Raw genomic sequence first — 17,327 nt, forward strand, 5'->3', positions numbered from 1 at the left:
GTTTGACCCAAGTTAAACAATTTTAAAGCAATGCAACCAAATACTAATTGAGTGTATGTAAACTTCTGACCCACTGGGAATATGATGAAAGAAATAAAAGCTGAAATAAATCACTCTACTATTATTCTGACATTTCACATTCTTAAAATAAAGTGTTGAACCTACCTGACCTAAGACAGGGCATTTTTGCTTGATTAAATATCAGAAATTGTGAAAAACTGAGTTTAAATGTATTTGGCTAAGGTGTATGTAAACTTCCGACTTCAACTATATGTATGTATGTGTACACACACACACACACAAACACGTTCTAAAGTTTAGTGTCACTTAGAAATGTCCTTGTTTTTGAAAGAAAAGCAACTTTTTAGTCCATTAAAATAACAAATTGATCAGAAATATAGTGTAGACATTGTTAATGTTGTAAATGACTATTGTAGCTGGAAACAGATGATTTTTTATGGAATATCTACATAGGTGTACAGAGGCCCATTATCAGCAACCATCACTCCTGTGTTCCAATAGTGTGTTGTGTTAGCTAATCCAAGGTGATCATTTTAAAAGGCTAATTGATCATTATTAAACCCTTTTGCAATTATGTTAGCACAGCTGAAAACTGTTGCCCTGATTAAAGAAGCAATAAAACTGGCCTTCTTTAGACTAGTTGAGTATCTGGAGCATCAGCATTTGCGGGTTCAATTACAGGCTCAAAATGGCCAAAAACAAATATCTTTCTTCTGAAACTCGTCAGTCTATTCTTGTTCTGAGAAATGAAGGCTATTCCATAAGAGAAATTTCCAAGAAACTGAAGATCTCGTAAAACACTGTGTACTACTCCCTTCACAGAACAGAGCAAACTGGGTCTAACCAGAATAGAAATAGGAGTGGGAGGCTCCGGTGCACAACTGAGCAAGAGGACAGTACATTAGAGTGTCTAGTTTGAGAAACAGACGCCTCACAAGTCCTCAACTGGCAGCTTCATTAAATAGTACCCGCAAAACACCAGTCTCAAAGTCAACAGGATGCTGGCCTTCTAGGCAGAGTGTTCTTTTGCCCATCTTTTCTTTTTATTGGCCAGTCTGAGATATGGCTTTTTCTTTGCAACTCTGCCTACCACATACTATATACATGCAGAGTATACCAGTCAAAAGTTGACACACCTACTCATTCAAGGATTTCTTTTTCCTGTGCTATTTTCTATGTGACTTTCGACTGCATTTGCATTGATGTCAGAGTGGTTAGAGAGACAATAGAGCCCTGAGTACCAGGCTGTTAGGACCTTATGGTAGTTAGCAAGTTAGGTAGGCCTTCTACAAAAAGGCATGCACAGAGTGCATAAAAGATGACCATTGAGTCATGGTTACGTGGAATTTTACTGCAGTCATGACTCATGATTGCGGGTAATATGGTCACCGCAATAGGCCTAGTCTTGACTCAGTGCTTCCCAAACTTTGCAAGTGCAGTACGATATGCCCCCCAAGATCAAGGGAGCATCCCGATCACAGGGCTAAAGAAATTAATAAACAACACATAGCCAACTTTGAAGTGTGAAACCAAGTTACTGAGAAACTTAACAAAATGCCAAAAAATCAATACTTTAAATTGGTTTACTTAAATAATGTACATAACATTTTACAATAAACATGATTTTCTTTTTAAAAAATGAGGGATTTATATATTACATCATTTCATATATAAAATCATTTGTCAGTGGACACCGCAGATTACGAAGTATTCACAACTAAGCAGTAATCTTTCCTAAAACAGTTAAACAGATTGGGAAGTATTATGGAAAAATTTCAAACAAGAACTTCCAGTTAAAATAAATACTTGGTTAACATGATTAGCACTGCACTGTGCAAGCCTTTGAGTGGTTTAAACAATCTCTGCACCTCTGATACAGAACTATAGAGACAATGTCCATCCTTCTCTGAAAATGTATACAGGTTCACAATCCTCCTGAACTACTGTAAAGGACATGGTAGGTAAGCACTGCAATGTGGCAGAAACTGCACCGAACCTACCAGAGGACTTGGTGAAGCCATTGCCATCATACTGAGAGTTAACAATTGACGAAGAGGAGTCAACGATGGCTTTTTTTTTACAACACCTTGTTGATGGTTTGGGAACACAGTAATGATGACTTTACATCTTCCAGTTGACAGCCATGCCATAAACTGACATTGTTCAGACAGACGGTGATTCACACAGATTTGTAAGCAACATGACTCCACGAAATGACATCTTTCAATTCACCCTCCTCTTGCAAAGAGTGTTGCATAACCCAGGGTAAGTCTTTGATTGGCCTAATTAGCATAAATACCTGCTTGTTACTGCCAAAGAGAAATACTGGATGATATCAGAAGAGGAGAAGCAAGGGATAACTGGGCCCAAAATCTGTTCTCTTCAGCAGGTGGCATTTTTTCATTTTTAGAAGTAAAAGCACAAGACAGGAAGATGGAAAATATAAAAAATTGAATACTTTACTAAACAACATCTGCATATGCGCAAAAAAAATGTGAGTTTAAACACGTGACCACTTAGGGTTATCAGCACACAAACGTTCTCCATCACAACATTTACCGACCCAGTCTTCATACCCTCAGTCTCACAAGGAATCAAACTGGCCGAAAGCAGTGAAGTTTAGAACGGAACCTCTGTAAACAGTACAGTTATAGGGCAAAACAAAATGAGAAGCAGTAAAATTAACATTTTGGCCAAAAACAAAAAATACAATCTGTACATTCTGTGCTTCTTAAAGGCCCAGTACAGTCAACATTCAGTTTTTTTATCATATTGTAAAACAGCTGATGAAATTAACACTGTTAAAGCCAGAAGAAATGTGATCAGTGTTATTTCCTGATAGTTGCTGGTTGAAAATACAATCTACACAGGACCTTCTATTCAGCAGGTTTGCATGGGCGAGAGTGTCAGCTTTCCATGGTGACATCACCATGAGGTAAAATGATTAATAGATCAATAACGAATATTTCCAAACCTTTCTGACAATAACAGCTAGTTTTCAGTTTTCCCCAGCCCACTCCCAGACAGTCTAGCAATATTCTTGCTTGAAAAATGTATCTTAGCTAAGAAGCTATTTTGGTTTACTTCTTACCATTTTAATTGAAAACAAACCACACTCAAACCACTCTCAGGCAGTCCTAGAAAAATTCTTGCTAGAGAAAGGTTGTTGCTAAAGCAATTTTTACCTATTTCTAATGGAACTCTAATAGATTAAGAAAATTAATTGTTACCCTGACATTGATATAAAAATAGCTGCATTGGGCCTATAAGTATATATCGAACTTGCCTTGAGAGGCTTGGAGAGTGAAAGACCTAAGTTACTTGATATAGACCAAGGGTGTCAAACCATTTTTTGGATGGGGGGGACGACAAATTCAATATACTTTTAAATGACTAAAACCAAATTGAAACTGTAGGAATGATAATGGACCTACATACAGTTTATTGACTGTATCCAACTCGCTAATAATCACTGAAATGAAAGCCAGACCGTCAGGGAGCATCGGAAATTCCCAAAACGATGGATAGAGGTTTATTTTTTGCAGATTTTGAGAGCAAGGAAGTATTTTTTTATTTATTCTGTGCTGCCCTCCAGACCTCGTTGAAGACCGAATGCGGACCCCGGGGCAAAATGAGTTTAACACACCCTGGTGTACTGCACAATTTAAACGCTTGCCACCCAATCCCCCCTTCCCCAAAACATGTGTAAATATTGGACTATAAATTGTGTATTATACTTATGCTAAAATATTTATTCTATTCTACTGAGCCATTTACTTCATGGTTGTATTCATACATTTAATTATTTATTGTTGTTGCATTATCGAGAAGGAACCTGCAAGTAAGCATTTCTTTGGACGGTGTATACCATGTGTATCCCGTACATACGGCTAATGAAACTTGTAGACTAAAGGCATCAAACAGAAAATGTCCAGTTAGAGTCACTAGTATGTGTTCAGCTAGAACATAGTTAAGCGGTTACTTCAAACCCCTCTACCCGTTGGTGTCAAAACCCAAAAGGAAGTGTTATTACCAACATTTCGGTTCGTGATTCAAACTAGCACAAATTACAGATATTACACTGCACTTGAGTTGTCAAATTTGTATGCCGTGTCAAAAAAAAAAGAAAAATACATTTTAAGTTTCATATAGTTTCGTTATCCAATGGCAATTTCCGTGAAGTTACACCTCAGAATTAATGGAAAGCAAAAAGTACAGTGCTGCATTGGTTTGAATCCTGGCCTACATCTGTGAGAAGATTAGAGAAGGCTTCATTGAGAGTGGTTGAACAAGGCAGTGTAGAATAGGCTTCTGCTTTTTGGAAATAGCTTGTTTTGGTATTGCTTTACATGTAATCTGTCCAAAAAAGTTCTCGCAACACATTCCAAAAAACACTCCATAAAACCTACATAGTTTTACTAAGCCAATTAGGTATAGGTAGAATGTCACATATTATAAATCTGATCTACATAATAAACACACTAAGGCTTCAGAAATACTATGTTTATGTGGTGCGTATGAATGCATCATGACTCCTTAACTTGTACATGTAAATCCATACTTTTCCTTTAACAAGACACAAATATGTATGAGAAGGTTATTCCCTACAATATCACCAGTATTCCCCAGGCTTTTAGCTGCCCATCTTTACATTAGTCCTGTTCCATCCCTCAAAATAAAGGCTATTGTTGAAATTCTACTAAAATATCATTAACTGGGACACATGAAGGCTTGAGGTTTTCATAAACGTGAGCACTATTTTTTAACATAACAAGGCGTGGTTTCTGGTGCACTTGTTATCTGACATTTACAAAATGTGTAGCCTAAGACCTATGCAAGGCCACCAGTGATATCTATATCAATCAAAATCAATCCTATTGAAGGCAGAAGCGGAGGGCATTCAGTGGAGCAATGGGCACCAATGTGTGTACGATACACACTTTCTGAGTGACAGACAATCCTGTCAGACAGACAAGGAGATCCAGCCTCCTCCTGAAACAGCACAATAGACGACAAATCTATAACCACCACACACAGCTGCTAAGGGGAGAACGGCTCATAATAATGGCTGGAACGGTGCAAATGGAATGGCATCAAATACCTGGAAACCATGTGTGTGATACCATTCCACTGATTCCGCTCCAGTCATTACCACAAGCCCTTCCTCCCCAGTTAAGGTGCCACCAACCTCCTGTGACACACTGAAAACCTCAGTACAGAGAAACAGCTAAACAAGAACCAAGTGTGGCTCTATCCCTTGACACAACAGCTTCGACCCAACCAATAGGAGTCAGGAGGCAGCAATGGTGGGCGGGTCCAGGAGTCGTAGTTCCTTAGACCCAATGAGGAGCTGGAGTCATCAGCGAGAGGGTAGAAAGACCTTGTTGGGCTCTATAGTGATGGACCAGGCCTCAGATCAAGTGGATACCATATTCACATGCTAATCTATGTGCCAAGGCTCCCTGGCTTGGTGGAGGAATCCACCACCTTGGCATGGATACTAGCTTAACATATTTTCATATGTACTAAATGGCCAGCAGCAGTGGGGGCTCTCTGTGTCAGTAAGGAAGTCCCTGGTGAAGGCAGCCATCTTGGTTTGTTAGGTCTCAGGGTTGATGGCTGTTGTCATGGTTGCCGTCTTCATGTACTGTGTGAAGATGGCATCAAAGGCCTCATCCCTGTGGATCATGGCACCAAACACCAACGGCTGAGAGAGAGAGAGCAAGAGAAAGAGGTAGACAAACGTAGAGTAACAAGCCGAGAGGAAAGGAGGGTGGAAGATCATCACAGATCAACTTATTAATAGTATATTGACCAACAGTACCAGACCTAAATAGAGAGAAAACATGGTCTAAAATAGACTGTCCATAAGTGTTCCTACCTTCTGGGTGGACGGCGTAGCTATGGAGATTCCCATTCCAGACCCAGGCAGTACAGACAAGACTTTGTACTGTGGGACAAAAAAAAAAAAAACAACACTTACATTCTACTGCAGAAGTACATTTTTAGAAACCAATGACTTGATACAGTGGACAGAAGGTGGAGCAAAGATGAAGACACCCACCTTCTGAATATCAGTGATGTCAATCAGTTTGATGACTTTATTCTTTTTAGAGGAGTTTGACCTGGAGCTTGAGCTTTCAAAGCAAAGGTAACTGGTGACGGATAGAAAACACGTAATAAGCATGGAGAAGTAGGCCAATACAATACACCTGAACACACAAACTAATACAAACAATACAACACGATGCCAAGTGTGATTTCTACATGTGACAGCTAGGTATTGGCAGTAGATGGCTTACTTTTCAGTGACAAAGAGCACCCCATTACGGATGTAGTCAGTGGGACTCTTCCTGTCCCTGTTGATCAAGCAGCATCGCCAGCCATTCTCACACACTGCAAACAAAACCAATCAAGACACACGCAAAAGTCTGCCACATTGCCAACACACACAGTCAATACTCCTGGTTTCACAGCTTGCACTGCCCCAACATACCACAATAAATAAACACTACGTTCATCATCAACTATGGAAACAGGGTCAACGTGTAACAGAGGAGGAAGCTAGCCAGGCACCATGTAGCTGTTGCTGCTGAGGTTTATTCTGTGGCGCTCTACCAACCTGCTAGAGGGCGCTCATCCTCGGATAGATTGAAGACCTCGTGGAAAGAACCCTTCTTAGTATTGTAGACCCTGCCAGTCTGTTCCTCTAGACTGATACCGCATGCTAGGCCTGTCCCTAGACTCCCACGAGCTACCGCCGGCTGAATCTAAAAGAGAAACAGAGAGTGGAAAAGGATGGAGGGAGAGAGGGAAGGACAGAGGGAGAGAGGGATGGACGGAGGAAGAGAGGGATGGACGGAGGAAGAGAGGGATGGACGGAGGAAGAGAGGGATGGACGGAGGAAGAGAGGGATGGACGGAGGAAGAGAGGGATGGACAGAGGAAGAGAGGGATGGACGGAGGAAGAGAGGGATGGACGGAGGAGAGGGCAGCATGTTAGACCAGGAACAGAGTGTGGGAAGGGAATTAGCTAAACACAAGCAGTGCATTATAGCAGACTCTCTCAAACCAGCAGCTTAGCTTTGACCTCAGCATCAATCAAAGCTTACTCAGGTGAGCAGTTGTTTGGGAAGCAGTGTATATTGGCTGGGGTGCTTGTAGAGCGCGCTGGGTACCTTGCTTATGGGGATGTGAATGATAAGGTTGTGGTGTGTCTCATGCAAGGCATGAAGCCATGAACTCATACGGGACCATAATCTTTCACAGTAAAGAATGAAACGCATCAAAAAAGACTGGAAGATAGTGAGACAGGCTGATCATTTTTAGTAATTTTCTCCAGAATACACACACTGGAACACATAGATAACTATTGATAAGTGATATAAAGCAACCATTAATAATTGTATGTGATTTTATGGGAGAGTAGATATGATATTATGATAGATATTGCACTAGGAACTAAACTTTTGGCACAAACTACAAATACTATTAATGAACCACTACCTTTCCAAAACACATAAGCAGTTTCTACCAGTTACTTCCTCACTACACACAAACACACACACTTTGAATATAGGGTTCCTTCTGAAAGTGTGTGAAAACGGATCAAACAGTACCAGTCAAAATTAACTTAGGCCTGATCAAAACCTCATGAAGCTGATTGAGAGAATGTCTTCACTATTATTCCACAATGTAGAAAATAGTAAAATAAAGAAAAACCCTTCAATTAGGTGTGTCCAAACTTTTGACTGGTACTGTACATTCAAAACACCATTATGGTAAACTCTTATGAGTTCAACTTTGGTTAAACACGTCAAATATTACTTTCAACAGTACTGTGGTAGATGCATATATTTAAACTACGGGGCACATTTTGATCCTTCACACTCACAGTTATCATGGCTCTACTACTGAATTCCAAATGGGCAAGGGGTCAATTTGGAATACAGCTCATCTCTAATGACACACACACACACAGGTGATGGTGGCGTACACACAGGCACACAAGAACTAAAGTGCACACGAGGTAGCCCTACCTTTTCATACCCAGAGAGCTGAGAGAGAGAAACAGAAAACTCAGGAGATCAGACATTGACATGAGGGTCCCCACAGTCCCAGCTGCTGTGAACACCCAAATGAATAGGGAGGAACTGTGACAATGACACACATCAATATGAAGTGGTTGGTGGCACCTTAATTGGGGAGGATGGGCTCGTGTCATGACTGGAGCGGAATAGGTTGAACTGTATCAAATACATCAAACACGTGGTTTGATGCCATTCCATTTACACCGTTCCAGCCATATTTACGAGCCGTCCTCCCCTTAGCAGCCTCCACTGGTGTACACCTATGTGCTAAAGACTTGCACATAAACACTGAGTGGACAAAACATTAAGAACACTGCTCGATCCATGACAGACTATCCAGGTGAAAGCTATGATCCCTTTGATGTCACTTGTTAAATCCACTTCAATCAGTGTAGATGAAGGAGAGGAGACAGATTAATGACGGATTTTTAAACCTTGAAACAATTGAGACGTACTGTGTATGTGTGCCATACAGAGGGTGAATGGTCAAGACAAAAGTTGCCTTTGAATGGGGTATGGTATTCGGTGCCAGGCGCACCGGTTTGTGTCAAGAACAACAACGTTGCTGGGTTTTTCACGCTCAACAGTTTCCCGTGTGTATCAAGAAAGCTGAATGTCCTTTGGGAGGTGGAGCAAACTTGACACAACTGTGGGAAGCATTGGAGTCAACATTGGCCAGCATCCCTGTGGAGCGCTTTCGACACCTTGTAGAGTGCATGCACCGAGGAATTGAGGCTGTTCTGAAGGCAAAAGGGGGTGCAACTCAATATTAGGAAAGTGTTCCTAATGTTTTGTACACAATGCAGACAGATACAGTTGAAGTCGGAAGTTTATATACACCTTAGCCAAATACATTTAAACTCACTTTTTCACAATTCCTGACATTTAATCCTAGTAAAAATACCCTGTCTTAGGTCAGCTAGGATCACCACTTTATTTTAAGAATGTTAAATGTCAGAATAATAGTAGAGAGAATGATTTATTTCAGCTATTATTTCTTTCATCACATTCCCAGTGGGTCAGAAGTTTACATACACTCAATTAGTATTTGGTAGCATTGCCTTTAAAAATTGTTTAACTTGGGTCAAACATTTCAGGTAGCCTTCCACAAGCTTCCCACAATAAGTTGGGTGAATTGTGGCCCATTCCTCCTGACAGAGCTGGTGTAACTGAGTCAGGTTTGTAGGCCTCCTTGCTCACACACGCTTTTTCAGTTCTGCCCACAAATTTCTACAGGATTGAGGTCAGGGCTTTGTGATGGCCACTCCAATACATTGACTTTGTTATCATTATGCCATAACTTTGAAAGTATGCTTGGGGTCAATATCCATTTGGAAGACCCATTTGCGACCAAGCTTTAACTTCCTGACTGATGTCTTGAGATGTTGCTTCAATATATCCACATCCTTTTCCTGCCTCATGATGCCATCTATTTTGTGAAGTGCACCAGTCCCTCCTGAAGAAAAGCACCCCCACAACATGATGCTGCCATCCTGTGCTTCACGGTCGGGATTGTGTTCTTCGGCTTGCAAGCCACCCCTTTTTCCTCCAAACATAACGATGGTCATGACTGCCAAACAGTTCCATTTTTGTTTTATCAGACCAGAGAACATTTCTCCAAAAAGTACGACCTTTGTCCCCAAGTGCAGTTGCAAACCGTAGTCTGGCATTTTTATGGCGGTTTTGGAGCAATGGCTTCTTCCTTGCTGAGAGGCCTTTCAGGTTATGTCAATATAGGACTCGTTTTACTGTGGATAAAGATACTTTTGAACCTGTTTCCTCCAGCATCTTCACAAGGTCCTTTGCTGTTGTTCTGGGATTGATTTGCACTTTTCGCACCAAAGTACATTAATCTCTAGGAGACAAGTGTCTCCTTCCTGAGCGGTATGACGGCTGAGTGGTCCCATGGTGTTTATACTTGCGTACTATTGTTTGTACAGATGAACGTGGGACCTTCAGGCATTTGGAAATTGCTCCCAAGGGTGAACCAGACTTGTGGAGGTCAATAATATGTTTTCTGAGGTCTTGGATGATTTCTTTTGATTTTCCCATGATGTCAAGCAAATAGGCACTGAGTTTGAAGGTAGGCCTTGAAATACATCCACAGGTACACCTCCAATTGGCTGAAATGGTGTCAGAAGCTTCTAAAGCCATGACATCATTTTCTGGAATTTTCCAAGCTGTTTAAAGGCACAGTCAACTTAGTGTATGTAAACCTCTGACCCACTGGAATTGTGATACAGTGAATTATAAGTGAAATAATCTGTTCGGAAACAATCGTTGGAAAAATTACTTGTGTCATGCACAAAATAGATGTTCTAACCGACTTGCCAAAACTATAGTAGGTTAACAAGACATTTGTGGAGTGGTTGAAAAACAAGTTTTAATGACTCCAAACTAAGTGTATGTAAACTTCTGACTTCAACTGTACATGTATTACATACAACAGTATAGAGTCTGAGACATACCCGTCTGGACAGTGTGGCGCCCCCACGCTCCTTCAGCTGGGGGTCTGTGGGCAGGCTGGTCCAGATGATGTGGGGCGTGTCATACTTCTCCCTTAGCTTGGGACAGCTCCTAAACAGGAAGTCGATGATGAAGAACTTGATCCCTGCATACAGCCCTGGAGAGGTGGCACAAGGAAAAGGGATGATAGGAGATATCCTCTTGATCCATGGAGGTCTCTCTCCATTGATCTATTTTTTCTGTATTTTTCTCAGTGCTTGGGGCCATCACTGGGTAGGTGTAGTGGCGAGTCAATCAATCAATCAAATGTATTTACAGATACCCAGTCTAAAAACCCCAAAGTTCAAACATTCATAGATGACCAGCAGGGTCAGACAATAACCACGGAGGCTGTTCTGATCTCAGGTCATGCGAGGGTTTTACATATTGTACCAACCCATCATGAAGCCCATGAGTTTGTAGGGTAGGAGACAGGAGCAGATGAAGGCCACCCACAGACCGATGTAGAGCTTCTGAGTGATCTCAGGATGCACCCACATGAACAGGCTGAAACACAGGGACAGACAAGGATACAAAGTGTGAAACATGTTAGTTAACAACCTTAAATAAACTGGAAACACACACACGTCACTCACTTCTTAATTTTCTCCAAGACATCTGCCATCTTTCCAAATAGATTCTGTGAAGAACACACACATTTGTGAAAACAGCACACCAGCTTAAGAGAGCAACACCTCACATCGCAAAGTAGATGTCATCGTGACGTCTCTCGTACTTTTTTCGTTTTTCTCTCCCCTATTTCCATCTTGTCTCATCGCTGCAACTCCCCAACGGGCTCGGGAGGTCGAGGCATGCATCCTCTGAAACATGACCCGCCAAACCGTGCTTCTTAACACCCGCCTGCTTAACCCGGAAGCCAGCAGCAACAATGTGTCGGAGGAAACACCGTTCACCTGACGACTGAGGTCAGTCTGCAGGCGCCCCGCCCGCCAAAAGGAGTCGCTAGAGCACGATGAGCCAAGTAAAGCCCCCCAGCCGAACCTAACCTGGACGACATCGGGCCAATTGTGCGCCATCCTATGGGACTCCCGATCACGGCCGGTTGTGATACAGCCCAGGAATGAACCAGGGTCTGTAGTGACGCCTCTAACACTGCAATGCAGTGCCTTAGACCGCTGCGTCACTCGGGTGCCCATCTCTCGCTCTTTTTAAATCAAAAGGTGAAGACATGATCATATCACATGATCACAGCTCACCTGTGCTTTTTGAGCGACATCAAGAACTAACTGGAACTTCTCTGAAACAGTCAGATCTTCCTTTGGTGGATCCTGGGAAAAGATGAAAGTTACATCCAAAACTATTCCCCCCCAAAGCAGAAATTGTTCTGGTAACACCCAGTGCCCCCAAATTGGCAAACACTGAAGGCGTAAGGGCTTGAGGGGGAGGGGTGGTCGTTTTTGGACCCCCTTCCCAAAAGAGGTTTACATCATACACGTCTTACAGCAGGTTCAGAGATCTCCGGCACAATACTCCACTGGATCCTCCAACCTCTGAGAAGAAAGCGGAGAGAGACAGGTTTGACTCATTTCACAAGCAAATTACCCATGTCCAAGCAGATTGTTAATCGTTCCATTTGGACATGGACAATAGGCGATGCACGTTGCAATGAGGTAAGCTACGTGGAAATGAGGTAAGCTACCTGGAAATGAGGTAATTCAAGGACAGCCTGAGAATTGCTAGGAAGAGAAACAAGGGGATGGCCCAACCGTGCCACGCTGCATTCATATAGATCTGTGGAAAAGAGAGAGGGAGTGGGGGAGGGAAGAACAGGTCACACAATCTACTATTTCAATCTACCACCTCTAGTCTATAACCCATACCAAGTATGGAACATCTCGTTACTATGCAATACATATTATATACTGTACTCATGCAGATGCCAATAAAGAGATATTTTAATGTAAATCTATAAACAAATATAGATGTTGCTATATATATACTCATAGAAACATCTATATTTGTGTGTATATATATATATATATATATATATATATATACACACACACACAAGGGGAGAGATAGAGATATTGATCTTCATTACTGGGATCTTTCATACGCTGTGATTGTGTGTGTGTGTGTGTGTGTGTGTGTGTGTGTGTGTGTGTGTGTGTGTGTGTGTGTGCACACTCACAATGAAAGCAAAGGTTGACGTATACACGGAGTGCCAGCTGGATAAGGCAAAAAGGTTCCTCTTGAAGTTAGTGACAGGTTTGGCACCTCGCTCTACAGAGGAGTATAAAGTATTGACCAGTAACAAAGCACTATCAGAGACTTTGAGACAGAAATCATAATTTATTACTACAAACACATTTTTCATATTCCAATTATGAATATATTTCAGAATATTCATCAAGATACCCCTGACATAAAGTGTGATTGTTACATCTTGTCCACTAAATGTACAGTACTTACTGAGTCGTCTCATGTTTTCAGTCAATCTGAGGACAGGGGACAAGAGAAAGGGAGTTTGATTCAACTAGAACTCTGCATGACAAAAGCATAAACAAGATGATGTAAGACAAGCACAAACAGAACTAGATATGTTTTGGTGGAGTACAAAAAGTACAAAATGATCTTGCTGCATTTAGGCATCCTTCATGAGAAAGTATGTGGTGTCTGGAAGAATCTCTTGTCTCATAAGGTATTTTTGTCTGCATCTCTATCCCATCTCCCCATCTCTTTCACCCTCAAAAACTAACATCAAGGCCATTTCAACTGGTGCGCAGTGAATTCTCCTTCCTTCTCTTCCCCTCCCTCTCCTTCTCTCCCTATAATATGTACTTGGATAAAGTTACAGCCAGGATAGTTTGAGTCAGGCTACCCATGACTCCAAAGGCATGGTGAACACAGTGTTCTCTTCCTTCTCTCTTCCTCTCACCCCTCTGTCTATTGTACTTGTATTCAGTACGAATCCCCATGACTCCAGTCTACGTCATTCAGGAGAGGACTGAGAATTGGAGAAAAATTCGGAGCCCTAAAAACTGACACGGGGCCAGTTGTTGCAGTTCCACTCAACAAGGTCACTGTATGAACTGAGTAGGGAGAGCTGATCCTTAATCAGTCCTAACAAGCGAAGAACAAAAAAAAGGTAAGCTGCAACGCCCTCAACCCACCACCAGGGGTCAGACAATCCTCCCACTTCCATAACACCATGGTTACAACCTCTGCTGTTCAGAAAGCCCTGGGATTGGCTGTAGGTTATAATAACAGGCCAATCAGACATCAGGGTGAGCTCATGAAGACAGTAGTTCCCATCATGACTGGCTACTTTACGGTGGGTGCTGACGAATAGCATGCTGACAGACTCTAGGCCCATTACAAAGCCATCAGTTTTATGACCCTTCTCTAAGCAGCATGTACTCTGTCCTTTGAGCCGGTTAACCTGATGACTACAGTGGCTGGCTGGTCGTCCACGCTTATCAAACGAGAGGAGAGAAGCCGAGGGGAGCAATTACAGAGGAAATGATGAAGTCAGAATCTAGAGTACATCATTTCTCAATGGGAAAGCATTGGTTGTCTGAGGTCGTTGTGGTTATGGGGGCAGTTCTCACCTCTTAGCGCTTAGCGGCTCATCTGGCTCCGCCGTGTTCACCTCCGGCTGGAAGCGGAAGTCCTCGATGTACGCTCCAAACCGGTCGTACAGCCACGTCTGCAGCCACGAGTACATGGTCTCCTTCTGCTTGTCTGCAGAGGCAGAGGAACCGATTGGATATTGTTAGACCTTGTTTTGTTGAATCAAGTCTGTTAGAGCTGGGTTGCAACAAAAGCCTGCACATCCTTTCCAGGACTAGTGTTGGTGACCGCTGCCTATACTGTAGGAAATAACCATGTTGTTTGAAATGGAAATACATTTGACCAATTCAACATTTAACTCAACATTACCCAACTGCTTGTAGTAGCATCAAATGTTGTGAGCACAACACTACTGTGTTATTTTGGTCAGGCCTAAGTTACCACACCACTGTGTTATTTTGGTCAGGCCTAAGTTACCACACCACTGTGTTATTTTGGTCAGGCCTAAATTACCACACCACTGTGTTATTTTGGTCAGGCCTAAATTACCACACCACTGTGTTATTTTGGTCAGGCCTAAGTTATTTCAGTTACATCAGTATTTCTTAATCTGGATCAAAGTGTATCCAAACACCTTTCTCTCTTATCACATGCTGTATTATCACTAGTGCACGTCTCTGGAACCAATTAACTAACACCTCATTCAAATGAATAGCAGCCTGACATCACACCCAATTAAAATAGACAACACTGCTTATTCCCCTTAGACACCTCACATGTCTACCATTAAAATCTGCACCACAGCCTCTCTGTTTGGAATATAGAAGAATTAAGAGTGGCTGAGTGGACGAGCAATGTGGTGGTCAGTCTTACAGTAGGCAGACGGTCTTACAGTAGGCAACTCCCACAATGCGGTCTGGGATTTCCGAGACTATGGTGGTGGGTCATTGGAGGGAGAGTCATGACAAACGGTTAAAGTGTTTACGTCTGAGGTCAAGCATAAGGCCACACACTGAATTCTTACATCGGAAAATACACTGAACAAAAATATAAACGCAACATGTAAAGTGTTGGTCCCATGTTTCATGATCTGAAATAACAGATCCTAGAATTGTTCCATATGCACAAAAAGCTTTTTTTCTTTCAAATTTTGTACACAAATTTGTTTACATCCCTGTTAGTGAGCATTTCTCCTTTTCCAAGATAATCCAGCCACCTGATAGGTGTGGCATATCAATAAGATGATTAAACAGCATGATCATTACACAGGTGCACCTTGTGCTGGGGACAATAAAAGGTCACTAAAATGTGCAGTTTTGTCTCAACACAATGCCACAGATGTATCAAGTTGAGGGAGCGTGCAATTGGCATGCTGACTGCAGGATTGTCCACCAGAGCTGTTGGCAGAGGACTGAATGTTAATTTCTCTACCATAAGTCAACTCCAATGTTGTTTTAGAAAATTTGGCAGTACGTCCAACCGGCCTCACAACCGCAGACCACGTGTATAGTGTTGTGTGGGTGAGCAGTTCGCCGATGTCAACGTTGTGAACAGAGTGCCCCATGGTGGCGGTGGGGTTATGGTATGAGGAGACATAAGCTACTGACAATGAACACAGCGGATCGATGGCGATTTGAATGCACAGATCTCGGTTACGAGATGCTGAGGACCATTGTCGTGCCACTCATCCGCCGCCATGACATATTTCAGCATGATAATGCACGGCCCCATGTCTCAAGGATCTGTACACCATTCCTGGAAGCTGAAAGTGTCCCAGTTCTTCCATGGCCGGCATACTCACCAGATATGTCACCCTTTGAGTATGTTTGGATGCTCTGGATCAACATGTACGTCAGCGTGTTCCAGTTCCCGCCAAAATCCAGCAACTTCATAAAATCTTTGAAATGATTGCATGTTGCGTTTATATTTTTGTTCAGTATACTTAAATCTCTTGTGGACAGACAAGGGCATAACATAGGATGGTATCGTAGCGTCTGTCAATATGGGATGCGACAAATAACAAGGAAGTTTTCAGGTGTTCGCATCTTTTGTTTTAGAAATGAGACATTTGGCCCAAGCTTTGGCTAAGGGTTTCCGTTTAAGGAGGTGGAGACTTTGCTAGTGTCATTAGTATCTTATCTCAATCTAATCTGACGCAATTACGCAAGATTTTTGTTCTGGGTTTTCGAGAATAGCAAATACCTGAATAGGTTGTCTGACAAGAAAAGTAAGCAACCATTGTAATTGGGGCAAGACTTTCAGGTAAATGTCATTTCTAGGGCAGTCCCAGACATTCTCCATACGATGAAACATCTTATTCACTACAACTTTTTAAAAAGCTACAGCTTGCAGTAGGCCTACATAACGCATTTTTATGAACCATACTAGCCTATTTCTTGTGGGGGAGGGACAATACCCACTTGAGGAGTTAAAGCAGCCACTAGCAGTACAAAGAAAGCCTCATTTGAAAAGCAGGCTGACTGAATTAAGTGAAGAACCCTGGAGAAAATCTGGATTTGAGCATGGTCACAGGGGAGTAGAAAGGCAAATGTTCCACAGCCACATTCATACACCTCATAGAAATGTGTTACATTCCCTACAGAGAGAGAGAGGGATGCAATTCATCACACATTCCTCTTCCTTCTGTCCCCACACCTTCACTGGAGCACTCCCACTTACACACACTTCCTGTTTGTGCTGCGTGTTGCACACACGCAATGTACAAGCGTAAGTGACACACACACACACACTTATACACACACACACACAGGGGAAGAGGAAAGAGATTGGTTTTTCATGGGTAGCGAGCAGAGGCTAAGAAAAGCACATCGCTTCAACTCTAACTCCCACACAGAGATGCCGAGCCCTGAGATTCAGAGAGCTGAAAAGATGAGACAAGTCACTCCTTCAACTCTAACCATTCTGAGGCCTTATTAGACAGGTCATGTGAATTTGAAATGGTGAGCGAGGTGGAGTGTTAAGGCGCTGGTGGCCTCTGTCTAATGACAGACATTCTAAAGATTTGTGAATGAGCTCGTCGGTCATGATTCAAATAACCTGTGCGTATCTTTAGCTATCTACAGTATATACCCGTTTCTGGCTGACCTGTACTGTTGCCGGTGGGAGCTGCAGGTGTTGCTCTGGGTGGCTGTGGTGCGGAATCTTCTGGTCTAGGAAC

General features: G+C 42.3%; 1 protein-coding gene across 9 annotated transcripts in view; it reads right to left on the bottom strand.

Annotated features, from left to right (window-relative positions):
- Positions 1 to 1,588: 1,588 nt before the first annotated feature.
- Positions 1,589 to 17,327, bottom strand: part of LOC115192763 (GRAM domain-containing protein 4) — a 55,491-nt gene continuing 39,752 nt past the window's right edge. For 4 of the 9 annotated variants that reach the window (XM_029751584.1, XM_029751583.1, XM_029751590.1 and 1 more), the window contains 15 exons: positions 17,240 to 17,319; positions 14,188 to 14,320; positions 12,768 to 13,074; positions 12,276 to 12,367; positions 12,078 to 12,126; positions 11,833 to 11,904; positions 11,212 to 11,255; positions 11,013 to 11,122; positions 10,579 to 10,733; positions 8,060 to 8,077; positions 6,644 to 6,791; positions 6,324 to 6,417; positions 6,086 to 6,176; positions 5,903 to 5,971; positions 1,589 to 5,728 (listed from right to left, as the gene is read on the bottom strand). In XM_029751584.1, the coding sequence (XP_029607444.1) occupies positions 5,621 to 5,728; positions 5,903 to 5,971; positions 6,086 to 6,176; positions 6,324 to 6,417; positions 6,644 to 6,791; positions 8,060 to 8,077; positions 10,579 to 10,733; positions 11,013 to 11,122; positions 11,212 to 11,255; positions 11,833 to 11,904; positions 12,078 to 12,126; positions 12,276 to 12,367; positions 12,768 to 13,074; positions 14,188 to 14,320; positions 17,240 to 17,319 (1,570 nt within the window). In that variant the 3' untranslated portion in view covers positions 1,589 to 5,620. The remainder of the gene's footprint in view (positions 5,729 to 5,902; positions 5,972 to 6,085; positions 6,177 to 6,323; positions 6,418 to 6,643; positions 6,792 to 8,059; positions 8,078 to 10,578; positions 10,734 to 11,012; positions 11,123 to 11,211; positions 11,256 to 11,832; positions 11,905 to 12,077; positions 12,127 to 12,275; positions 12,368 to 12,767; positions 13,075 to 14,187; positions 14,321 to 17,239; positions 17,320 to 17,327) is intronic. The other 5 variants (XM_029751592.1, XM_029751589.1, XM_029751588.1 and 2 more) reach the window with 4 other exon arrangements.

The sequence above is a fragment of the Salmo trutta genome, chromosome 4, assembly GCF_901001165.1.
Source record: "Salmo trutta chromosome 4, fSalTru1.1, whole genome shotgun sequence".
NCBI classification, from domain to species: Eukaryota; Metazoa; Chordata; class Actinopteri; order Salmoniformes; family Salmonidae; genus Salmo; species Salmo trutta.